Raw genomic sequence first — 27,617 nt, forward strand, 5'->3', positions numbered from 1 at the left:
GTCCACTTACCGGAATGTTTTTGTTACGAAGTTGCTTAACCCATGTTAGCAAACACTGTTCAAGTTCAGGATATTCTGATAAACGTACACGTTTTATTTATCTTTATCCTTCAGAACATTGTGATTCAATTTTATGTTTACGCTGAATTATTCTATAACGAGTATATTTTGGCACATTAAATTCGGCACAAATTTCTTCTCGTGTCTTCCGACTTTCATAAACGGATATTAACTTCAGTTTTTCACGTAATGATAAAGATTGTAGCTTTCGTTTTGGCATTTTTCTCCTCAACTGATTGTATGAAACAGACTCGGCCTAGCATATAGGAAGACCGTGCGGTTATTATTAGACATTACATGTCGTTGCTCTAAGCTAAAATTAACCGATACTATTTATACACACTTACTGTTAGAAGGAACTTGTAACATCTATTACTATCTGTATCGAAATCAATCCGGAACTTTTTAGTAACGCAATATTTAGTAATGCAAAAATAATATATTTACTAATAAATTGAAACAACTGCTAATAACTAAAAGCTATTACACTATTGACGAGTACTTAAACGATAAATTTCAATAACAAAAATCTTTTTGACATAAAAAATAGGTGACATTTTCATTTTATTAATTAGTTACTTGTTTTTATATCGTAAAAATACTATTAAAATTATTAGGTACACTATTGTATTGTATGTATTAATTTTAGCCTATACCTATATATTATATTTATAATTTTAATTTACTATTAATTCAAAGAAGCGCCTTCATCCTCTTTCCTAATAAAATGTAAATTGTAAAAATCCACTTTGCTGTGCCCGACAGGGTCCATAATTGATTCTATGTTTAACATACCAACTGTTTTATGTACACATTATGGCATGCAATAAAGTATTGAGTATTGAGAGTATTGAGTATTTTGAAGGAAAATAATGTATTTTCTCTACTCTACTAAAAAAGATGGAACTATATTCCCACTCATTCTTCTTTTCCATCATCAGCCAAGATACGTCTTCTGCTGAACAAAGTGAAAGAGAGGCGTTTGTCATAATCTTGGCAGACGGCGTGAGGATTGCAATTTGGTTACCGTTATAGGACACAGCCCGGTCAGTTCTTTTCTTTTTAAATAACAGCAAGTTATTACGAAAAAGCTTTGTAGACGATCGACAATTCAATTATAATAATTATGTTCTCTCTTCTTTGTATTTATATGCATCTTCTTCGGCATTCGGGTTACCCTAAATTAAACTCATAATATACCGAACTTATGCTCTGAAGTATTAATTAATAAAAGAAGTATTATTACAACTACCGCAAAACAGGTGAACTGCTTAAACGTAATAAGTAGTGCTCGGTGTACGCACCCCTAATAAGTAAAATGCGTGATATATCTAAGAATCAGTTGACAGCACTATCGAAGAGCACTCCGAACTCGGTCAGTCACTTCATTCATTCATTTCCTACCCTAGTTTCCTAACTCTATCAATGTTACACTTTCAAACTCATTGAACTATTAACCTAACCCAGTATCGGTGAAAGTGACCCTATTTTTGACGTCACAATATTTACCCGGGGCGGCCTTTGCCCCGTTCACTAATACACACGGTTTCGGGAGCAAATGAAGTTGATACTTGATACGTATACGTAGGTACGTAGTATTGCATCCGCCGAATGTTAATAAACGCGTAGAATTATAATTAAATGGCACATTTTACTAACTTCGAACGAATGACGGATTTCTAAAAGAACTGTCCTCCTACAGTACATGTAAGTTTGTTAGCATCTTTTTATTCACAACGTCACGCCTGTTATCCCCGTAAGGGTAGGTAGAGATGCACATTACGGCACTATAAAATGTATACCCACTTTTCACCATTTGTATTATAAGTCCCACGTAATAGGGGGAGAGCCTATTGCCATATACTGGGTACAATTCCAGACTCAGTGCTACTACCGACAATTTTTCAAAACATTGAAATAAACCCTACGAGTTATACTTTGCCCGACCCGGGAATCGAACCCGAGACCCCTTGTCCGGCAGTCACACATGCGAACACTCGACCAACGAGGCAGTCTCTAAATTAGTTAGTATATAAATTAATAAAATACATCTTTATATTACCCTGTACGAATCATTACATCTTAACACAAATTCCTAATTAACTTTTGTTTATTTGAAAATCTTTGTCCCAAATCAACAGGATTGGTTGTTTACGTACAAGAATGGAATTTCTTTAAGTGAAAATCGATGTTACTTTAAATTTTCATGTAAATACCATAATTTCGAAGTTTACAATCTTGAACCGAGATGATGCGTTGAGAATTTACTTTCCATGATGGGCCGATGGCCCTAGGCGACAAATTCTGGGGGGCGCCAAGGTCTGAAGTTGGAGTCTCTTGCCTCTCCTGGTGCACACCCTTAGAACTGTGGTCTACGCTCTGTGCATAAGGAAAAATGAAATTCTTAATATAATTTTACTTGGGATCAGCAAAAAACTAACATTTAATATTGCGCCAAAATATTTTCGCCTAAGGTATCAGTGGCGCTTACGCCGGCACTGGGGCACGATATAGAGATTCATTTCAGTTCAACTGTTCAAGAGGACGCTTTCTCAAATCTGTTTTCAATAAGCTATTTTTCGGTACATATTGCGACCATAAGAAACTTAACTGAACATAACTAACAATTACAATAGATAGATCACTTCTTTATCTCCAAAAATATTGATTTGTAATGTGAAAATAGTTATATTTTATTATTTCAAACACGATTTTTCTTTACCTCTTCACACAAAATTGACAAAAAAGGGTTGAGTTTAGGAACATTTTACTGCTACTACACGCATAATTCTGAATCTCAAAAAATATCCCAGGGAAGCAGACATAATCAAGAATTATAATATAGGAAAAAAATTACGAAAATATTACAAATTGTCTCTGAAAAAATTAAAAGTTGTCGTTTAATTTTTTCTCCTATTTTGCTGTAAGACATCAACTTTAAAGCGTAGCAGTAAGGTTGATTTCATTTGTTTACTATTTTATTTAATAGAAAATGACAATCAAATGAAATTTTGGTCTGCGCCAGTCTGAACAATCGTGAGTGGACGCTGTGTCGCCTGCATACAGAAAATCGCCTTGAAAAAGATCGCTATACGAGTACAAAATATTTAATATTATACTTCACAAACCAATCTTGATACTTTACATATTTTTTATTTAACTAAATATAGAATGTTTCGTTATATTATTTTGAACATTAGGTAAAATCAAAATCCAAGATGGCGCCGGCAAGATTTGCCAACTTTCCATCATGGGTGTCGTTGTCAAGGTTTTCTGGGTCGCTTATAGCGAAAAGTCGCTTATTGAGAAAAGCATGGGACGCTTTGTGTTTTTTTATACGATTAATTCGAAAATAGTATGAAAGATATGGCACACAGCGCCCCCATGCTTTTCTCATAACAATACTAAATTTTCGGCCCACTATTAGTGTTCATGTTATTTTTTTTTTATTTAATTCGGTTCATTAGAAAAGCATGTTTTTTTTTTTAACTATATTTTATTTTTTTATTTTTCATCAATGCGTATTTTCATATCTCTTGAAGTGCAGTTGGGCTGTTGAGATCAGGAATTCTAGATTCTCGATTTTTGCATGTCGCCAAAAAGTGGTCATCACACTGAACATCCATTTGATTTTTGATTTCGACCATTTACTTTCCGAAAACTATGAAAATGACAGCAATCGAATAATCCGAGCCCAAATTCGGCACACTTAGCTCTTGTCGTCCGTAAGTTACATCAGTAGAATTGAATTGAACATCAGATAACACAAAACATTTGAGTCTACCCACGCACTAAACAAAACAAAATTATAAAATAAGAAAATATTACAATTTTTAAAGTATCAAGTTCATTTTGTCATTACTCCCACAGCTATCCGTAGCAGTGGCGTAGCGTAGTGGGGGCGGCGGGGGCGGCCCGCCCCGGGCGGCACTTTTTAGGGGGCGGCAAAATTAAACAATAAATAATAAAAATATTTTGTAAATATTTCAACCATTTTATATTTTTTTCGCAACTAGAGATCGGAGAAAGTAGTGATAGTGGGGATGGAACCTTTAACGAGTGGTCCTGCCCCGAGAGGGAACCTTTAGACAGAGTCGACTGTACAAATTTGGACCGATTAAAATGAGCTTACTCTTTAGGCGTAGTCCTGAAATCATGGAAGACGGCCTTGGTTCACCCGATCCCTAAAAAAGGTGATCGAACAGATCCGTCCAATTACAGATAGCCATAACTTCCCTCTTCTCGAAAATAATGGAGTCCATTATCAACTACCAGCTCTTGCGGTACCTAGAGGATCACCAGCTACTCAGTGACCAACAATTTTTACGGTTTTCGTAAACGTCGGTCGGCTGGGGATCTTCTAGTTTACCTGACACACCGTTGGGCACAGGCGATCGAATCTAAGGGGGAAGCGTTGGTAGTTAGCTTGGACGTGGCGAAAGCCTTGGAACGGGTTTGGCATAAAGCGCTTCTTTCGAAGCTTCCTTCCTTTGGGCTTCCCGAGAATTGTGCGAATGGGTCTACTGCTTCCTTGCAGACAGAAGCATTAAGGTCGTTGTGGACGGGGAATGCTCCGACTCTGTCTGTAAACGCAGGTGTCCCTCAAGGCTGTGTGCTATCACCTATTTTGTTACTCCTCCATATCAATGATATGTTGCAAATCAGCGGCATTCATTGTTATGCGGATGACAGTACAGGTGATGCCTATTATACCGGCCGCTCTAACATTTCTCGGGAAAACTTCAACGAGAACCGAAACAGACTTGTGTCTGAAATCGAGACTTCTTTGCGGAGAATCTCAGATCACCCTACTAACACACAGGTCTGCGTGTTTACCGTTAAAAAACTACCGTTGTTCGTTTTACCTCAGTTTTAAAGTATCCCCCTCTGACTGCCACAGCCGGTATTGGAAATCATCATATGGCTTTTCCCGCCTTTGGCGAGGCGAGAGGGAGTGTTACACGCTTACCTACTGACTAAAAACCACCACGTCTCTACTCCTGCTCTTCGAGCCGGAGCCCCGGTATTGGAATTGGGATACTTGGCATCAACATTTCGAGCGACTTCCAGTTCCGTGGCCATCTAGAGGATAAGGCTAAATTAGCCTCGAAAAAGCTTGGTGTGCTCAACAGATCGAGGCAGCATTTCACTCCAGCCCATCGCCTGCTTCTATATAAGGCGCAAGTTCGGCCCCATATGGAATACTACTCTTATCTGTGGGCAGGGGCACCTCAGTACCAGCTTCATCCTCTGGACCGCGTTCAGCGGCGTGCGAATCGGATTGTTGAGCGTCAGGAAATTTAAAACCGACTTGACACTTTGGCAATGCGTAGAGATGTAGCTTCGTTGTGCATTTTCTATCGCCTATACCACGGGGAGTGCTCTGATTCATGCCTGTTCTTGCCGAAAAGTTCTCTATTATGAATGTATGTAATGTGTAGTATACATTAAATTAAAATACCTAAATAAGGGGGCGGCAAAATTGTCTTCCGCCCCGGGCGGCCGACACTCACGCTACGCCACTGATCCGTAGTAGTGTGTTGTCGAGAGTCGTGTCAATGTAGTGATGCGATTCGATACCTATCAATTATGAGAACGCGTCCTTAAAAAAACGCATAAAGGTAAAATCCCAAATAAATTGTCATGACGCGTTAATAACTTGATTACTAACCTTCTTTATTAAGACGACCGTGTGGTGACAGCAGAGTAGTATACGTTGGACACTACCCCTGCTCTTCCCGTGCCGTAACTAGTGATCGTGTTTTAGCATTGTCTAATGTGAGCGAGTGTCCATTGGAGCCGGACCAACATGCTGCCACGCATTTTTATCTATCTATCTATCTTCTATCTATATATATAAAAATCAATTGCTGTTCCTTTGTCTCGCTAAAACTCGAGAACGGCTGGACCGATTTGGCAAATTTTGGTCTTGAATTATTTGTAGAAGTCCAGGGAAGGTTTAAAAGGTGAGAAAATATCAAATAATTGACGGAAAAATCCTAAAAACTGCCCTTTCCTTTATCCCATACAAACGTTTTCTAACTAATACGTAGAGTCAATTTGAGCTTTATTGCTATTGGATAAAGTTCATTGTTGGATAAATGCTATTGGATACTAAAAAACAAATGCTATTGAATAAGTGTGCGTTGGAGACTTGGAGCACAGAATCCCTACTAATATCATAAATGCGAAAGTAACTCTGTCTGTAATTACGCTTTCAAGTCTAAACCAGTGAACCGATTTTGATGGAATTTAGTACTGAGATAGAATAGACCTTGATACTTTTTATTGCAAAAAAATAGCGGAGAATGGGTAAAAATAAGGGATAAATGGTCATATGGAAATTCGTCATTTTAAAAGCTGTAACAGTAAAACTTTGTATTTAGATACTTAATGAGGAACGAAAGAACATGGTCTACTTTTTATTGCAAAAAAATAGGGGAGAGTGGGTAAAAATAGGGGATGAATGGTCATATGGAAATTCGTCATTTTTAAAGCTGTAACAGTGAAATTTTGTATTTAGACACTTAATGAGGAGCGAAAGAACATAGGCTACTTTTTAATAAAAAGGGTAGACGGCGTAGTATGTTTGATAGAGGAGACTAATGTTTACTTGAAAATTCGTCATTTTCGTTAATACGTTGCCTGTGGCTTCACTCGCGTTCGATTCTTATTTAAATACACATATACTTATTTAAATCGCCAATATCCCTACTACCATACTAATGTTATGAATGCGAAAGTAATCCTGTTTGTGTTGAGGTTACGCTTGCACGAATGTTTTTTTTTTTGGAATATAACAACGAAACAATGTATTTTTTTATTGATAGGCAATATATAGGAAATTAAAGGATAATAATATAGATAACCTTGGCTACTTTTCATCATGATTATAAAATGATGAATCGGCGGTCGTGGTTTCTTTGGAATACATATCTTTAAAAATGCTAACAGTAACACATTCTCAAGTAATTCACATTTGAGATGACATACGGCAGCATTTTGACCACTAACACCACTACGCGGACGAAGTCGCGGGCAAAAGCTAGATTCGATAAATTTTCATTTGTACATTCAAATATTTGTTGTTTCTAAATTCAAATTCTGTAAATAATGATTGACATTTATGCATAAACTATGAAAAGGGTGAATAAACAATTGTCTGTATTTTTTTTAATCTATTGAAAATGTTGAAAAGTTTTTATTTTGTGTAAATTAAAGTTTCTATTCACGTTTTCGAACAAACGATGCTCTTTCAATATAGTCTATTGGTGTAAATGACATTGACATTGGTATTGCGCGTTTTTTAAAATATGCAAAATTAAATGTATATTTTTCAATATTTCTGAGAGATTATCTTAATATTTCTTCGAGTTTTAAAGACTAAGAAGATTTTTATTTGCTAATAAGTGTTTGTTAATCAAGGTAAGTTCACATCTTCATTATTGATTTTTAGTAACTTTTGGTGACTACACAATACTACAATTTGGTATATACACGGTTATGCAGAAAATGTATGAGAGCTTTTTATTTTCAGTTGGAATTTTGTTTTTAACAATGCTACCAACCAGACGTACAAGCTTAGGCCGCAGAACTCGAAATACGGCAAGTCAAAGAATAATATAAGAGCAAATCAAACTGATGAGCAACGCGAAGCGCGAAATGAACTTGAACTGAATTGATATCAAGATAGAAATGTTGTGTTTAATCCCCACAAAGCTGCATTCAGTTATAATGTGGCAATTGATTACAGTTCAGAGCAAATTGTTGCTAAATTTGGACTAATGAACATTGTGTGTCCACATTGGGATTGAAATTAAAAAATGAAGCCTCTGGATTGTGTTGCGCCAGCGGCCAAGTCAAATTGACGTCATTGGTACCGCCACCAGAGCCACTACATTCATTGGTTCATTTTTTGACTCATATCCAGCAGTACAATAATTGCTTTCAAATGACATCATTTGGGGCAACAAAAGTTATACGAGACAATTTTTTGCCTACTTTTGGCAAGTAAGTATAATGGCAAACGTTTTTTTTTAGTTTTAAAACCATGTAGCTGGTGCAAAATATGTCGAGTCAGTGATGTGTTTATTTTGTAAACAATAAATCAAATACATAATAATAGTCTATAATCCGAAGACTTAATCAGCAACATTTATAACATGTTGTATTTTATAGTGGCATGAGCAAGATGTTCTTGGTAAAGCCTACTACCTAAAGCTGCCGTGGAAGGCTGTTTAATGTCGAGGTTAAAAGTAGTTTTAATTTGAAATGATGTAAAGTATTGTGGCAGTATTTTGCGAGCCACATGGTGGTACAATTTGCTATACAATTGCCTGTATACATATTTATATTCTTGCAGATTCAGGGATTCAAATATATCATCAAACAGGTTCCTTATTGCCAGTGCCTGTTGAAGACTATACATTTTTGCAAATATATTTTATGGACAATTCAGCAAGAGAAGTCGATCAGCGTTGCGCACACAACAACTCAGTAAAGAGATCCATTGTGATGAACAACTTCAAACATTTTTCCTTCAACACAATGAATTAGTTGCATTAGACCGATGCATTAGACATTCACAAATGCATTAGACCGCATGCCATCAGATAATCACAAAATTGTCATCAGAGCCGATAAGGCGCCTGCAGGACAGTGAAATGATTGAATCCTATGAAATAAACACTATTATGAAAATATATTTTGTTTTTTTTTTTTAAATTAGTAAAGTCGTTTTCAGGTATAGTGAGATCAGGAAATTATGGATTCATTTTTATATGGAGGATATTTATAGATTCCAATTCAAATTGAATAGGGACTCATACATAACTCAGCTATACAAAATAAAGTAGAGCATCATTGCTACGCGAAAGCGGTACGAAGTTCGCTGGGTCAGCTAGTCTTCAATATAATCTGACAGTTTATAATATGCCTATTTATAATATGACAGTTCACGCTTTATACAAGATTTTTTTTTTTCATTCAGATTCAGTATGGTTATTGGTAGTTTATTATAGCATTTAACACATAATCCCATGAAGGATTTCTGCACTTTGGACAATCGGAATTGGGGTATAGCTAACTTGTGATGGGGCGATGGCCCAGGGCGACGAATTCTGCAACACGCTGCCGGTGGCCACACAGGTAACTACGAAAGAAATCAATCACAGTTGGAGATATGTTGAGAGAGCTCAGTATTCCAAGCAGTATGTCGAAATCAACGGAATTGAAGGCGTTGCTAAACTCTAACAAGGTAAGGAGAGTAAGATTGCCATTTTCAATACCGGATCGTATGTCGTCGGTAATGTGGACTAGAGGGATTAAGGAGACAGTGTTTAGTAAGAAAAGTACTAAGCTGGTTATAAATGAGACGTTCTAGGACCTTAGAAAGGAAAGGTAAAATGGAAATAGGACGATAGTCGGAAAAGGATTCTGGATTTGGTTTTTTGGGGAGCGGTCTGATTTGCGCCTCCTTCCATGCAGAAGAAAAAACAAAATGTATCGGGACTCTACATAAGTTACATAACATCATGTGTTACCTACATTTTTGGCAAATAAATAATTTCTTTCTTTCTTTCATGCAAACCGTTTTGGGATTTCCAATTTTCAAAATTCTCTATAGCAACATGTGTTTCTGGAACCCGAAATGACTGTATACTTACCTAATAATCATTCTCAGCCGGAAGATCCACTACAGCATAAGTCTCCCTATGAGATTTACTGTGCGCTTAGCTTAGGGATTGCAGTTATATGATGCTGATGCTGCCCATGGAATCCGTTCGTAGGCTTAGAACATACGTATTTTTAAGTTTACACATTTCATAGTACGTAGGGCCACCGCTTCGGGGATGTATGTAAAAAATATTCACGGGTTTGTAAATCCACCTGTTGAATTGATAGCAGGAAACAAAATGGCCGCGGGGTTAACGTTTGTGATAATACCCTCAGACCGCCCCTAAGCAATAAAGCGGGTAAATGCTAAAATAGGTCACGCCTTCCACAATCTTCAAGGGAAATTAAAATACTGCTGGGGGATTAAGTTTGTTATCTTCTTAAACTCTTTTGCTAAGAATAAACTAGTCATTATAAGTTTATTTTCGTCTAGTTTTTCTTCTAGTTACTAAGGGAATGCCCTTAGAAATCTGACAATAAATGTAGTAGAAGTTTAAGATTATGTAGGTGGTGACGTTCAGCAGTTTCTAGTTGTGACCATGTGTGAGGAGTATCTGTACGAACATATCTCATACCGGTCTCAATCCGTGGAAAATCTATATCAAACCAAAGATTTTGGATTAAGATCAGTTATTAAATTCTGCCATTACACGTTGTGTTCGTTACACTTTTTAAACGTGTGTTTTATTGAAACTTCGCCGAATTTAAGTGGCTGTGATGATACTAAAATTCAACCGGACATTCAACTACGAGTAGCAGAAAAAAGGCGAGAATTCACAAAGAATAAACGAATTAACGAGATATTGATTCGATGCGGGCTCTGTAAAATGTCTGGCAGTAATTTATCGGTTTTAGTTTTAAATTGTAACGACACTGAGGCATTTGTTTATAATACGTTTCGGATATCAGTCTGTTTACTAGATGTCGGTCATAAAGGGCGGTATTATTTACGTTGGTCGTTAACTCCCGGCTCCCGGATTCTATGGGAAGTTAGGGGATATACCTATTATGATAGTCGATCATATTTTTTTTTTATGTTTTACTCATTTAAATGTAAAACTTCGCTAACTACATTAGGATTTAGTAATATCACATTAGTTCTTTACAATGTGCACATTCGAGGTTTAGCTACTAAGTGGGCCGGGTGTCATCACTGCGAGGACCGTCCTGAGGACACAGTGGAACATACGGTGGCGCTGTGCCCTGCATGGGCTGAGCACCGCCGTGTCCTCAGGGATGTAGTCGGCGACGGCGACCTCTCGTGTCCGGCATTGGTACAAGCCATGGTGCGGAGCGAGGGGGACTGGGATGCCGTCTCCTCCTTCTGCGAAGCAGTCATGCTAGCTAAGGAGGAGGCGGGGCACGTGAGAGAACGAACCTCCTCACGCCCCAGCCGTCGCGAGAGACACTCCGGGCGTCGGGGATCGCGCGACGATCTCCGGCCACCGTAAGTGCGGGCCTGCGGACGGCGAGCAAGGGTAGTTCGCCGCCCGACCAGAACCAGACCCGTGCGTGCGGCGCGTCGCGTTCCGCGCGCGCCTCAAAGAGCCATCAGACCACCACAGATGGGGCCCAGTAGGGCTGATGCCTAATCCGGAGCTGCGAACAACCTAGCGGGTTTACCGGGGCTCCGGCTCGAAAGGCAGGAGAAGGAACGGGGTGGTTTTTAGTCAGTAAGAGTCTGACACTCCCTCTCGCCTCGCCCAAGACGAGAAAAGTCATTGGATGATTTTCCCTCCTCAAAAAAAAAAAAAAAAAAAAATCTACTAAGTGGGATTAACGAGGGCTGCGCTTAAATGGCTCCTACGTAACCTCGGGGTGCCAAACGCCACTTTGGTGTACGCCAGGATCATCCATGATCTTCTATGGCACTTCTTTATGCGGTGGTTGGTCATGGCCGTAAGAATGATTTGTAAATATCACACGGACTCCGAAAAGGAAGCGAACCTCCTTACTGGATAACCGCCATGGATTCTGGAGGCGAAAGTGCTCGCGCGCTTCTGTAGTCTTGCGCACTGTGGCGTGTCGCCGGAGTGAAACCCCACCCACTTATCTGTGGTAGTGTAGTGGTAGTGTCTATAAGTGGGTGGCAGCAACGACTGTCGCAACTGTGGGCTGGGCTCGCTGCCACTGGGCTTGCAGTTGTAAATCCGTTCTTTGAGGAGTGGCTTGAGAAACGCTACGGCGTCCTCCCCTGCTGCCTGAAGCAGGTGCTTACCAGACATGGGAATTCTGGGAGTACCTGTTTATGATTGGGCGGTATAGTACTAGGGTGTTTAACTGCAGTAGTTAAAGTATTATTGTGTTGTTTTAGTAAAGTATTATTGTGAGTTTAAGTAATCAATATTAGATGTCCTCTTCGAGTTGTGTTTAGACGCATGTAGGTAAGAAATCTTTAAACCTAGTACTTCTGGTTCTCAAGGCGACTAATGAAACTACGATAATGAAGTTATTTTTCTTATTCTAGAAGAACTGGCATATAATTTTGATCGCTTTTAAATTCAGCACACTTCGTAAGTGGGTTGGATACCGCGGCTCAAAAAGTTGAATTTTATCAGAATTAACCTCAAATTTTCAAGCGTTGAGCCTTGTCGCTGCCTGGTTTCTGTCAAATGTGTTGTTTGTTTCATTTGTATATTTTCAGGCACAATATTATGCGCCATCTGCACTGTAGCTAAAATATGACATTTAAGGATGTTATTCTTAAAATTACCAGACTCTTTCATTAGTCAGTAGTGTAACATGATTGTGTATCTATATACACATAGGTATAGGTAGAACTGTATGATATACTTTAGCCTAAAATAACTAGGCTAGTGAGGAAAAGGAGAAAGCACTTTGTTCAATGTGAACGCAATCTTAGAATGATTACAATCTGCATCAACTGCTTACGGCTGGCAGCGAGCCAACACTTAACTCATCCGCAGGTTACAATTAAACGAATGCTCATTATCCAGATTTGTGGTAAATAAAGCTTTGCGACCTTCACGCGGGACACGTTGTATCAACAACTTCTGGATTTCTGGCCTTTGTTGCTAAAAATCCATTACATATCGTCACGCCTTTAATCCCCGAAGGGGTAGGCAGATGTGCACATTATGGCACGTACGTAATGCCACTGTACAATGTACACCCACTTTTCACAATTTTGTTGTAAGTCCCATGTAATAGGTGGTGAGCCTATTGCCATATACCGGGCACATTTCCAGATTCCGTTCTACTACTGGATTTTTTTTCGAAAAACCGAAAATAGCCCAACAGTACTTCGCCCGATCCGGGAATCAAACCCGAAACCCCTTTCCCGGCAATCGCACTTGCAACCGCTCGGTCAACGAGACAGGCCACTCTTTCTAATTCACCTCATAAAAAAACCACCTCGTTAATTTAAAACACTGGTTTACTTACGTATAATAATGAGACAAGCTCTACTAGTTTCAAGTCATAGTGGGACTCTTATGAGCAGCTTGTGTGGTCGCGGGCCACGTAGTAGGCTGCGTGACGTCTCCTCAAAGCGCGCAACAGGATACAGGTACGAGTCCATTCGGTTGCCGCGCAACGTGTAGCGGGTTCGATTCCCGTACTTAGCAACTGTTATAAGATCCATAAATTGTTGTTTCGGGTCTGGGTGTCATGGTTGTGTACAGTGTATGTTTGTAAACGCACATACAGGAAGTTTGATATTATCTAATGGATGTTCCCATCAATCCGTAGAGGCCCCTTGTTGATCAAGGACGGTAGGTAAGGGAATCATCAAATGAGTCCTCCCGTCCTGTGAGAGGTAAGAGGAATGTCAGATTTTAAGTGACTAAAAATCACCCCGTTTAGCTCCTACTCCGAAACAGACCGCGGCCACATATTGTGCTTTTCTTAGCCGGATTATTAATTTGTAATTTGGTCTGTTTTTACTCAATACTTAGGTACATGTGCATATTTAGTGATTCCTGGAAAATGCGCATGAGACGCTCCTGCATGTAAGACCGATTGTAAGCAGTTTGCCTCTGTTGTTTTTATTTACATGCGATAGGAAGGGGAGAGGGCTAATGGTAGCCTAAAAGTAGATGTACCTATATCTAAACTGATCAGGATTCAGGAACCGCAAAGAAATTACATGTATGTATGTTGCCGGCCTTTTAGAAAGAAGTGGGTATGCTCTTACAGTTTGAAGGTCGTATCAGTCAGCGGTTTTTACCACCCAATCACATAAAAACACGAAGACCTGAGGAATTCACCTCGCGAGCTGCCTACCTTTATCAAAACTCCCCAGTTTTGTAAAAACCTAAAAAGAAACTTCCTGCCATTAAAATAAAGATGAAATTATGTTGCTTCATCCGCTGTCTTCCCGTTATAAAAATGTTATGGTATTTTTAATAGACGATCGTGTTTATTTATTTGATCGCCATCGTAGATAGCTGTTACAATATATTTCGTTCGCAAACTATTTTCTTCGTAGGTGTAAAAATCAACGTACCTATTCTATTCATTTTAGGTATTATTCTGTTTGATCTCCAAAACGGCTAGAATTACTTTTATTAAACTACTAGCTTTTGCCCGCGACTTCGTCCGCGTGGTTGTGTTAGTGGTTGGTGTTCAAAATGCTGCCATATATCATGTAAAATCTGAATTACTTGAGAATATGTTAGGTACTGTTAGCATTTTAAAAGATATCATGATGAAACGTAGTCAGTCATATATCCTATACTTAGCCTATCAATAAAAAAATACATTGTTTCGTAGCTATATTCCATAAAAAACATTCGTGTAAGCGTAACCTCAAGACAAACAGGGTCACTTTCGCATTAATAATATTAGTATGGTAGTTGGGATATTGCCGATTTAAATAATACGAATCGAACACGAGTGAAGCCACAGACAACAGTATTTACAAAAATGACGAATTTTAAAGCAAACATTAATCTCCTCTATCAACCATTCTACGCCTTTAATTAACAATGTATTTTTTTATTCTAGCCTATGTTCTTTCGTTTATCATAAAGTGTCTAAATACAAAGTTTCACTGTTACAACTTTAAAAGATAATGAATTGCTATATGAACGTTCATCCCCCCTTTTACCTATTCTCCCCTATTTTTATATGTTGTTCCTCAAGGTCTATTCTATCTCTGTACCAATTTTCATCAAAATCGGTTCACTGGTTTAGGCGTGAAAGCGTAACAGACAGACAGACAGACTGAGTTACTTTCACATTTATAATAAAAAGATAATGAATTGCTATATGAACGTTCATCCCCCCTTTTACCTATTCTCCCCTATTTTTATATGTTGTTCCTCAAGGTCTATTCTATCTCTGTACCAATTTTCATCAAAATCGGTTCACTGGTTTAGGCGTGAAAGCGTAACAGACAGACAGACAGACTGAGTTACTTTCACATTTATAATATTGTATTAAGGAAATATTAAGGAAATTAAGGAAATATTAAGGAAATTAAGGAAATATTAAGGAAATTAAGGAAATATTAAGGAAATTAAGGAAATTAAGGAATTAAGGATAAGGATTAAGGAAATTAAGGAATTAAGGATATTAAGGATAAGGATTAAGGAATTAAGGATTAAGGATCAGTTAACTTTCATAGTTTACTCACCAGACCCAGGCTCCAGGTAGGTACCTATATCTTAAAATTCGGAGGTACCTATGAAGTATAAAGTTTATGACAATCTTTCCTCTCCTCAAGAGCTTTTGGCTTTCTTAGGTAGGTACTTTGGTTCGAGAATCTCGAAAATGTCATGATCACCCTTTTGGTTAGGTACCTCGTACTTTCATCTGATGTGGACGACGTAGGTAAATTGCCAAATTGCTCGTCGCAATTAGCTAAGCTTTATAAACTACGCTAAAGGAAGATTGTATATTATCTCGCGTGCAGGTACCTACCAAGTGAACCAACAGTACATTGAAACCAGTACCTATCCTTAGTAGGTACGAGTTAGCTTTACGTTGAACGAAATCGATTTTTGATTTGCTTTGATTGCTTGGTTCATTCGCACCGGCTAATTAGAGCGCCGCGCCGAACGCGCACTCGTTTCGATTTCGTTCAACATAAAACAATCTCTTACTAAGGGTCCAAGGTATCGATAAACTCATACCCACACCCAACTGAATCAGTAGCAAAATAGCTCTAAAAATTCCTATTTTGTTAATTATTTGACTGCCTCGTTAGTTGAGTGGTCGCAAGTGCGATTGCCATACAAGGGTTCTCGGGTTCGATTCCCCGGTCGGGCAAAGTATTACTGGGCTTTTTCGGTTTTCCGAAAATTTCTCAGTAGTAGCACGGAATCTGGAATTGTGTCCAGTAAGTATATGGCAATAGGCTCAGCCCCTATTACATGGGACTTATAACGCAAATGGTGAAAAGTGGGTGTACATTGTATAGCGGCATTACGTGTCGTTTTGAGCACCTCTTCCTACCCCTTCGGGAATAAAAAGCGTGACGTTGCGTTGCTAATTATTTCTTGGTACAGAAATGAAGTAACTTGGAAATTTCCAACATAAATAAAACAATCAGACATCCGTTATCAGGTTTATTTTGTACAATTTATGATACAGAACGCAAACTCATGTAAATCGTTTTGCAGTTCATCTACAAAATAATTATATTATATTGACGAAACGAGGCCCTAACTAAGCAACATGCGCACTTAAACTAATTATTGTATTTATTATTGCAATTTGGTACAATACTAGCACATTATTAACGGCGCATTCCAATAACCTACCGATCGGTAGATTTGCCTACCAGCGGTAGAATTTTGACACATTTTGTATGGAGCTTATGTCAAAATTCAACCGCTGGTAGACAAATCTACCGATCGGTAGGTTATTGGAGTGCGCCGTAAGTTTACTTACGACATTCTTGTAAATTAACATGAAATATTAGTTAAAAAGCGCCAAAAATGTAGAAAACCTCCGTTGTATAAACCGTTATAAAGAATTACGTTCTTAAAATTGACAATATTATTTAGGTATCAACGACACTCCAGGCACCATCCCTTGCAATATTGCTTCGTAACATTATTGTGGCGTTTTTATATTCTGTGAAAATACGAAATAGGATCCCTATCCTTACATAAGCGCATAGGGCATAATTTCGTCTACTTAGTTATTATACAAAGTATAGTAATTCTAGAAGAAGTGTATAATGTGTTGTATTCTCGACTACCTACTAATTACAATAACTTGGTGGATCGTCCACTATTCAACAGCGACCGCGAGTTTTCAAATGAGAAACTAGTAAGTACCTACATATTATTTTATTCAATCAACATTGACTTTGCAACCCGAATTCTAACATTCAACATCAACGAATGATATAAAGACTGACAGCGGTATCTTACACCCGTATTCACAAACATTACTGCGGTCTCTAAGTGCGCGCAAGCGCACGTAGCCCTTAAAACTAATTCATAAACAATACTTGAGAGGCGGCCAGTACTATGCGTCTCTTAAAATGAACACACAGCTAAGGTAGCCTGCTGTTATAAGCAACGGATAGCTATTGTTAGTGATAATAGACCACATGTCACGAGGTTTCGAGAAATTTTGTTGCATCCATGGAAACAAACGTGTTGGTTTTTTGTTGCGAGCCACTAGGCAGGTTAGAAGAAAACAAGGGATGAAATATTGATTGCTCCAATTTTTAAAAGAGAACCTCTGTGAAAACCAGCTCATAAACTCCATAAAAATGTAGTACTTAATCTTAAAGAAACTATGGGAAGTAGTAGCAATTGTTAATATAGAACATTGAGTTCCACATGACGTGCGTTTGACTAAGTCCACAGGCACGCATCGTACGCATTCCGTATGACGTCATCAGTGCGCATCGCATGTAGGCATTGCTGATGATGCGGTCCGTACGGTGCGGATCAGTAGACGCAGTTGTATAAGATTCTATACAATACAAACTAAAATCCGTTGCGTACGTTGTGTGCGATGCATACAAAGCGGGCCTGTGGACGCTTACCTTTAAGTAGGTATCGTTTATGAATTGAAAAGCTTGCCAGATGTTACGCAGTGAGAAATGCTTTACGTCGCGTCGCATAGCGTCGCTACTTCACGGAGGAAAGTACTTATTGTTTATGAATACGAATGTTAATGTCTAGAAACATAGTACCTGATATGACCAAATGAGGCTATATCATCATTAAAGCAGGAAAGTGCATAAAAATTTGAAGTAGTTAGTATATAGTAGGCAGAAGGTACCTACAACATGATTGAAAAACTTGGTCTCGATTAATTTCGGAAAATAAAACCCAAACCTAAAACAGTTTTGAGCAACTACCTAGTTGCTCAAAACTATGATAGGTTGTACCTGCCTACCTTATTTGTATTACATAAAAACATTAATAAATATTCACGAATAAAGTTAGATCAATATAGGGACTGCGGTAACTATTTTACACATCTATTAACTAGGTACCTACCTACTTCGGAGCAGCGAAGTGCACATGACTAGATTAACCAGAATAAACTGACCGCTAAAAGTAAAGAAGGGTCATACATAGCGAGCCAGGATAGAATGGTTTCTAAAACAATTTGAAAACAGTAAAACATTAGTACACAACCTATTAGCCAACTATACATAGGTATATTATATAATCGCAGTACCGTCTTTTATTTAAAATAATGAATATTATTACCTTTTTTAAGTAACGCCTAATCCGGCCGTATACGCAGTCTCGTTTGAAAATAATTTCGTTTCTTCGAGAACTAGGATAACGCACTCATATTATTTAATTTAGATATCACACACAACTGACAACTATAAATTTCCATACCTAATTTACGGTTAATTAGCAATTGGTATTTTAAACTACAATTCATTACAACTGTACAGTACTGTTAACGGATCTTGGCACTACGAACTACGTGCAGAAGGCTGCGCAATAAGTCTTTTTTAGAACCAAATGGTGGCATGAGGCGAGGTGCGGGGGCGACGATCTAGGCTAGAGATTGACCATTTCTAAATACAATTGACCCTTTATCGATCAAATATCGCAATCGATATTTTTATTTAGAGTTTATTGTTTTTTTTATATGATATATTAAACGAAATAAAATTTAGAAACATAGTTAATTTTGTCATTAATAAACGATATTTCGACATGAAAATAAAACTAAAAGAATGTATTTTCTCAATTGAAAGTTATGATTTACTCTAATATCTATTATCATTAACGACTATTTGAGTAACGACTGTTTAAGAAAATTTAAAACATCAATATAACATTGAAAATAAATATATTTTTGTGTGATAAGTAATTGTCTCGTAGTAATCGATTTTAAGAAAATCGATTAAACAACACCCTCACGCACGCCACTTGGACATCCCTTTATGGTTACTTCGTGCTTATTCGGTAATACTCGGTACCCGGTAATATATTATGTCTCTGTCACACGTTAGGATCGGCGTTGTGTTAGTGTCACTATCTCTTTCTAAGTGCAGTCGGTAACAAAACTTTTCGTATATTTCGTATTTACTGTTGTTAATTTTTATTGTTAAGTTTTTAAGTATTTTGTTAGTTTTTGTTTAGTGTTTAAGTTTGCCATTAATTTGTGCAAATGTCAGTTGGCACTTATGTTATTAAATATGCCACCAAAATACAATAGAGTTTTAAATCGCCAAGCGAGAAAACTCATTTATGATTTATCGCAGTTTATGAAAATATTATATATTTGGTTTATTTGTACTTCGTCACTGATTAGGGAATTTTATTAATACATTAGGTTTATAAAAAATAATAAAAAACGTAAACAATAAGTTGACCAAAATTAATAATTAATTTTGGTCAACTTATTGTTTTCGTTTCCGCTATTTTGTTATGATTGTTTAGCTGAACTCAAGTAAATTAATTGTTATTAATTACAGTGCTGTTAACGGGACCTGGCAGGTCTGAAGTTAGCCTTTGCGAACTTTCGCGCAGGTACATTCGTGTACAAAACTATTACTGCAATATATCCATTTTCAATCAAAAAGCGCTACGTTTTGTTGACTTCTTGAATGAGTCGGATTGGCAGATTCAGAGCTTCAAAATAACTCACACACTCATACAGTTTTCACCAACACAAACAAATTGTACCGGCTGCGCATTAGTACTGCATCTCGCCACCATCACACAATAGCTGGGTGGCAGCGCTGCTGGCGCGATGTTCCGACAGAGTCTGGCCAACGAAAGCAGTCCACAAGCGAATTTCTAAACTTTTAATATGGCAATAATTTAGCACTGTCAAAACATGATTGGATAGGATAAAACTAATATTGGTACTAGCCACGTTTAAAAGTTTTATACATGGTTTAATGACCTTGCTTGCTTTCTTTGCATTTTATTCATTATAGTTTTGAATTGTGTGACTGAGTACAATAACCAAATATTTTACAGTCTAGTTATTTTTACTACATTGTTACATAATTTGTTAACCTCAGATGTAAGTGTGAAAACTCTCAGAAGAATTCTAGAAACTAACCTATAAGTGACATGAAGTTGCATTTTTAGTCGACGATGGAGCGTAATTAATTAATATTATGAATCCCATAAAATAAACTAAGTATTTTTTTATTCTACCTTTTCGATGCCAATATATCGCACACCATAATGGTATATAATGACACTTACGACCTCTCTCGATGAATATGGAAATAAATATGCACTTTTAAACACGTAAACCATATAAAGTATTTTTTTTGCAGATGTGCCAATATATTACTAGGTGAGCGATATATGTACAATTTATTGTACATGCTAATAATATACCTGGCAAGTCCTATACGGATACAAATCTAGACTACCTTACTGTTACTGAGAAGTTCCTGCTGGAAAAACCCAATAACACTTTGACCGACTCGGGAATCAAATTCAAGACTTCTTGCTCAGCAGTCACGCTGACTAACGAGGCAGTGTAAATATGGCGTATTATTAGTCTTAAATAATAAAAATATCAAGACTGTTTAAGCAGTCTTTAGTCAGTGTTAGCAGCTCTTGATTTTTTAAGTATATCGCCTTTTTTGTGAGCTTTCTTTGGCCAGAATCTATCGAGAAAGTTGTTGGCATTTTTTTCGATAGATGGCATTAGTTACCATTTTTACCGAATTGAGTATCATATAAAATTACGATATCTCTGTATGATGTCTATGAATAATCGTGGTTTATTAATGAGTAAAAATTTGTATTTGATAGGTTTAGGATAATTTTAATATAATTTGTAGGTTTAGCATGATTTAATAGGGCATGCAGTGCTTATTTGCATGTATGGTATGCTAAGTAACAAACAAAAACACATTAACATTTCACTTTTTAAAACCGGCGACGATTGACAAAACTGACACCTTTTAATCACAGATTAACAATGGTGCACCGCGATCGTATCTATAAATTATCTATTTAAGCTATCCTTAAAGAGAAATACCAAATCATTATACACTTCCTACAGGAGTAAATAGTTCACAACTAATTAAATCGTAAGTCTAGCGAATGGTACTTTGGTCCGTTATTATAAAAGTGATTGGACAATACAAACAACCGATGAAGAGAAATATAATCTTATACAATATGGCGACGAAGAAATGACATGCGTAATGTCCTTCTAATTTTATAATAGAGCCAAAACGAAAAGAATACATACTAAGGGGGATTGTGAGAACCTATATTTATATCGATCCCTTGGAATGTGATGTAAGCCAGTGGGGCAGGTAAGCAAGGCTTAGAACTCTAAGAACTACTATTTGCAAAAAAACACAATACGTTGAGTCTTATTTGAAATACACGCAACACAGTAGAACGTATTTAAAGCTTAAGAATAGAAAAGGCACAAACACATACACGTTCCAACCGATGGTATGATTGATAATATTATGGGATGGAATGTGCGCGTAGAACAATATTCAAGTTATTTTTTTGTTAACTCTTGAACACCGAAATATACGCATGTCATTTGAAACGTCTCTCGATACCACTCCTCGCGTCTTCCATACAATATCTACAACAGAAAGGCTTTACCATAACTATTCATTACACCATGATACTTATTTACAAACAGTCAACAATCGTCAAAGGGGTAAAATTCGAAAAAGAATTACATTACAAACTTATTTCACAACCTAAAAAAAAAACAAAATAATTCCATCTAAATATTTTCTAACACATTGATAAAAAGAAACAATACTAAATATACAATTTATTCTAAAAAAAAATCAATATATTCAATCTGCAAAATGGTGAGGAAATAAATAACGACGCATAGGCATGCATGGTCATATAATCACATCACATTTAATCGAGGGTTCTTTAATTAAAACATGTATTGGTTAACGAAGAATAGATTTATCCCTTATAAATGTATCAATATTATAAATAATTTAATAGATATCACTATGTTTTATATAAAATTGGAAAATGACATAATGGTAAAACGGAGTGAATAGAATTCAAAGGGTGAATAGACACTGGGGTGAATTGATGTTAGAACATTTTCCCAACATTTATTCAGTCCTCTTCTGTATCTATTCACCCCGTTTTACGGTATGTGATATGCCATTTCATCTAGCCGATAATAACAATGGGACATTCCTGTAGCCTTAACGTATAATGACTGTTTTTTTTTTTACATTAAACATTCTTGTTTCACTCAGCATCAAAACAACTTTGAGAACTTTCTGCAATAAAAAATTAAGACTATTACAAAACCTTTTCTTTAAATTGACCATATTTTCAGAATGTCCCTTTAAATATATTTCGATGCTGAAATGAAAATGTTTGGGACTTGAGACCGATATTATTATTACATTGTCTATCTACTTTTTATATTCTACTTGAATACTTTAAAAAAGTATATTTATCATAACGTAGTTCTACTAAATGTACTTTGAAATGATGAAATTGGGAATAGGAAATATGTTACTAATAAGAACTTAAGACGGGATATTTACCATGTTTATTTGTAACTATGAATATACTTTAATTATAACATAGACACAAATAAACATGGTAAATATCCCGTCTTAAGTTCTAATATGAATTTTAGTGACCATGTCAGTTCAAAAACTTATATCGGAAATATTTTTACTTGAAATACGATTTTACGAGTCTGTAAGCCAAGAAATTAATTAAATATTCTTTGCAATGATTTATTATCAAAGATTTAATATGAAAATTTTATATTGGGAAAAACATAGGTCAATTCAATGGGATGACATTAGCTTTCAAGATGACAGCCTATATCTATGGTTTTAATTTAAAAGAAAAACAAACCAGAATATGTCGCTGTTAGCATCGCTCGGTCAGTATCGAAATAAATTCATCTAATGTATAAAGACGAAGTAAAAAGAGATTAAGAGATAGTTGTAATTTCATATCGATAGATAACAGAATAACATCTCATTCTTCGAAAACACTTAAGTACCTACTGCGCAAAAGTAGGACATTCTTTTTTAATTTGCGCGTAAAATAAATCAATGTTTAATAGTGAACTTGTCCTCCTCTATGCTCTATATACAATATACATAATATCATCACGATTTTATTTCCCAAAGAGGACAAGAAAATAAGCACTTATACCCGTTTCTCGGCAGTTGTTAAGTCCTAAATGAAAAAAATTAAAAATTCTGTACTTGATAACATTTGGTGTTCCAATCAAAGAAATGCATAGTGATTCGAATCCATCATATTTAGGTAATTAATTTTTAACACATGCTTTTATACAGCTTAACAATGTACTCAATAAAAAAGTTACCACCTTATGTTAAAATACATACAAAAAAAGAGTTCGTTTATCTTAAAATTAAATTAGTTACATTGAAAGTCTTATTTTTCTGCAGTTGACTGCACGTGTTAATGTACAGAAATGCCATCAGAAAAGGACTAGCATTAGGTTTTCCTTATCGAAGGTACAACTGACGGTAGATCAGTACCCTTATTATGAGTTTGACCGAAACGAGACCGCATTCAGCGCTGTGATTGGTTGGTTTACTCGAGCCGACCAATCAGAGCGCCTATGGCGCTGTCGTTTCGATTACTTTAAACATCAAGCAAACTCGTACTAATGGTACAGACAACATTATCGAGTATAACATGAACTCTATTATTATTGTGCTCAATAGATGGCGCTGAGGAAGTTAAAGATCCCCTTATTCAAATGGTATTTTGGTGATTTGGTGGTATAATATCTTGACAGCGTCAGATAGTCAAAAGATCACAAAACTTTAAAGCACACGAAAACTGTAAACAGCATTATTTTTTTGCTGTTTGAGATGACAGTCCTCCTAATGTAAGCTTTACCTAAGCCAGAGTTCAATTTATACTCACAATGTATTACACTCGATTTAGTTTAGGAAGGGTATTCAGACTTGTGTTAAAAACGTATTAAAATACTGCTTCAAATGTCCACACGACTAAGTTCACGTACAGCATTATACAAGCATTTTTTGTAGTTTTAAGTCAAATTTCTATAGTGCTTGGCGACTGGGCTTCTCCCAGTTGTGCAGTCTCTTTTTGTACCGTAGGAGGAGAGCAGGAGACAGAACGGCTTAAGCCTTTAGGCCTTTAGGCTTTAAATTCACCGAGGGAAGTGGAAACTATCGTTTTCTTTTTCTTCTCTTCCAATAATATCTTCTAATTTATTTCGTTGCGGGATTCAAGACAGTAATTGATTGTGTGTTCAAGTATTCTGATGCTTTCATGGTTGTATCTACTGCAGATCCTGACATTCAGGAGTTGCAGCGGTATGGGAGGTTGCAGCGAGTTTGCTCCATTAAAAATGCTTTATTTTAAAATTATTTAACATCACTACAACTCTAGTAAATTTCTAATACCTAAAATACCTTCCGAAATGAAATCGAGGATTGAATGTGAAAATAATTAGTAGTGTACTATCAACAAGGAACATGTAAGTATCACCATTGTGTATTAAAGTATGTATTGATATAAGTATGCTTAGTGGACATGGTTTATATTTAATTTTTATTACATTTAAGTATAACTTTGAGTTTAACACTCAGGAATTTAAGTATCATTAACTCTAGCAAATACTATTTAGTATAATATGTTATATATCTGTAGTATACTATGAAATCCAGTCGTATTTACACAATGTGTTGTTGTATTAATCTTTTAGATTTTCTTCGTTTGTTTAGTACTTTATTCTTAACATAATTTAGTCCTATTTAGTTTCAGCTCTGAAAATCTGTGAGATATTCATGGCTCTATATTTGAGACGCCAACAGAATGTATGTAACTAATAAATAAACAAAAATATGTTGCAGTTTCTTTTGAAATGACTTAAAAAAAGGCATTTCGGCTTATATTTCCGAACACACAGTAACGCAATTCTACTTGAATTAAGTTGTCATGATATTTAAAGGTAATTAATACGAAGTGAGGTATTCAACAGATGGTCAGCATCGGACATAATTACAAGTACAATGCAAAGGACAAATCATCCTTGTATATAACAAGTTGACATTTTAAAAACGTCGTATCAGTGATATTCGTTCAAGTAGACACGGTATACCTAACACTCGACAATATAATATGTATTTAAGTATAAACAATTCTAATTAAACCACTCAATATGAGATGAAATTATCTGACTTCTCGTTTTTCAACGCTTTAAAAATATTAAGTTCACATAAGGACAGAGGTAAGTTAGCTACTAAATAAGATAAAAATAGAAGATTAAGTGTATTGGTATATTCGATATTACAGTACTGGTGCCATAGGGATAAGTAAAACGGAGTATCCTATAGAACCATGATATAAGTAACAAATGATTTCGAGGTCTTTTTATAAACGTTTACTCGAACTTCAGGCAAGCCGTCACTTAGAGTTAGTTATATAAAAGTAGACTTACATCTAATCAGAATTATAATTAGTTTCCAGCATTAACGGTTGTAGATCTTCCCGTTTCCTATCCCCTCGGTTCGCTATTCGCGTCACTCCTTCGAGTACGCCGATATCTGAGAGACTGTGGATGAAAAAATAATCTTAAGAATACAGTATAATCTCAGCAGTCCGTCTCCGTACACAAACGTTTCTAGTAGTTTCGCTTCATCTTCAGTTATTCTCATCTAACCGCCAACTTTGCAAATAACATCACTCTACAACGCTTTTTTTAAGGGGGGAAATCAGCCAATGACTTCTTCCGAATTGGGCGAGGCGAGAGCGAGTTTCAGACTCTTAGTACTGACTAAAAACCACCCCATTCCTACTCTTGCTTTTTAAACTGGAGCCCCGATAACCCGCTAGGTATTCGAGGACGCTGGAGGACGCCCTACGTTTACCTAGCCGCAGTCTCCATTCCAGACTACGTCTACTGAACGGTGATCAGTTCTTCGACAATATTTTCTTTAAGTGTGGGAGAGCCATGCTTTGGCACGATTGGGCCGGCTCGACCGGAGTGATACCACGGCCTCACAGAAAACCGACGTGAAACAACGCTTGCGTTGTGTTTCGTTGTGTGAGTGAGGTTATCGGAGGCCCAATTCCCCCCTTCCCAATCTTCCCCATCCCCATTCCCGAACAACAACCCTTAAATTCCTAACTCCCAAAAAGCCGGTAACGCACTTGTAAAGCCTCTGGTGTTTCAAGTGTCCGTGGGCGGCGGCGATTGCTTACCATCAGGTAATACGTCTGTTCGATTATGTTTCATACAAAATAAAAAAAAAAATATTATGTGACCCCTACTCTTTTCCCACGGGTAATGCGAGGGCCGACTAAGGGACTTCACATTTGAGAGCCTGGGCGCTCTCAAATGTGAAGTTCGTTCTCGTTAAATCTGAGCCTCTTGATTAAGATATCCAACCATCAAATAAAGCAAGACTATAGTAAACATCTCTTATGTAGAGGAGGCTCATAGTCCGGCAGTGAACTGTTACTGTGTCACAGATTGTTGAGGTTATACGTAATTAATGATGTACTTACACTTGTGGCTCCACATCATCGACATGTGTTGGCGTGAAGTAAGGATTGGCAGCGGCCGGCCTGAACTTGTAGCCAGTCATCACGAAGAACGCTAGTGTCGCCATCTCCCGGAACATTTCGTCTATCCACGCGTATTGGAATGGCACTGTGATCTGAAATTATGAACCATTCCCTTGTATCGTATTATTCATGTTTACCAGTTTTAAATTGGTGTAGCTGCATACACGTGTCTGCTATTGGGGCTCATCCTAGGAAAACTCCAAGGAGTGCCGTTTTTCGTGGGTCATTAAACGACGCGTGATTCTCTTACTAACTAAAAACCACCCCATTCCATCTCCTACTCTTTTGCTTGATCTTCATTCATAAGTTTTTTACTGCTAACTGGTCAGTTAAGGGTAGCATATCTAGTTGGAGATTGTCCTAGGACAGGGATGGCGAACCATTGGCACGCACGCAGCATAATATTTTGGGCACGAAATTGATCACAGAATCTGCCCTATGCCCGTCGCTATTTTCACATATGAATAACATTAAGGATTCAGAGATACACAAATGACTCCAGTTCAGCTTGAATTTTTAACCGACTTCCCAAAAAGGAGGAGATTTTCAAATTCGGCCGGTATTCTCAATATTATACTCAATTCTTATTATATTGATGGCACGTTGTCACGTGAAGGTTCGTAATATCTGTCTTAGGAGGCTCTCTATCAGCTCTATATCTCCATGTTTTTAGCCTAACTGTGAACAAATCGCCTGGCAAGTATTGGGGGATTGCGGTAATGATAAGGAGTAACGATAGTACGAATTTATTTTACGTTTAAAATAATTGAAACGAGAGCGCGTTCGGAAACCACCCGATCAGAGCGCCGAACACGATCTTGTTTCGTTTTCGTTCAACGTAAAGCAAACTCGTAGGTAGTAAGTATACAGTAGGACTTACATTCAGTATGGATATGACGATCC

At 37.0% G+C, this 27,617-nt stretch overlaps 1 protein-coding gene and 1 long non-coding RNA gene across 7 annotated transcripts in view; one reads left to right on the forward strand and one right to left on the reverse strand.

The window, feature by feature from the left end:
* Positions 1-2,278: 2,278 nt before the first annotated feature.
* Positions 2,279-27,617, reverse strand: part of LOC118265858 (protein GPR107) — a 58,274-nt gene continuing 32,935 nt past the window's right edge. Inside the window, exons 11-13 of one of the 6 annotated variants that reach the window (XM_050704004.1) lie at positions 26,655-26,806; positions 25,585-25,698; positions 2,279-2,439 (exon numbers count right to left, since the gene is read on the reverse strand). In XM_050704004.1, coding sequence (XP_050559961.1) covers positions 25,587-25,698; positions 26,655-26,806 — 264 coding nt within the window. In that variant the 3' untranslated portion in view covers positions 2,279-2,439; positions 25,585-25,586. Of the gene's footprint in view, positions 2,440-21,991; positions 25,699-26,654; positions 26,807-27,617 lie in introns of those variants that run through there. The other 5 variants (XM_050704003.1, XM_050704000.1, XM_050704002.1 and 2 more) reach the window with 5 other exon arrangements.
* Positions 6,639-8,762, forward strand: LOC126912337 (uncharacterized). The gene is made up of 2 exons (XR_007706969.1): positions 6,639-7,485; positions 7,598-8,762. It is a non-coding gene; the product is annotated as an uncharacterized LOC126912337 (long non-coding RNA).

The sequence above is a fragment of the Spodoptera frugiperda genome, chromosome 25 (genome assembly GCF_023101765.2).
Source record: "Spodoptera frugiperda isolate SF20-4 chromosome 25, AGI-APGP_CSIRO_Sfru_2.0, whole genome shotgun sequence".
Lineage (NCBI taxonomy): Eukaryota > Metazoa > Arthropoda > Insecta > Lepidoptera > Noctuidae > Spodoptera > Spodoptera frugiperda.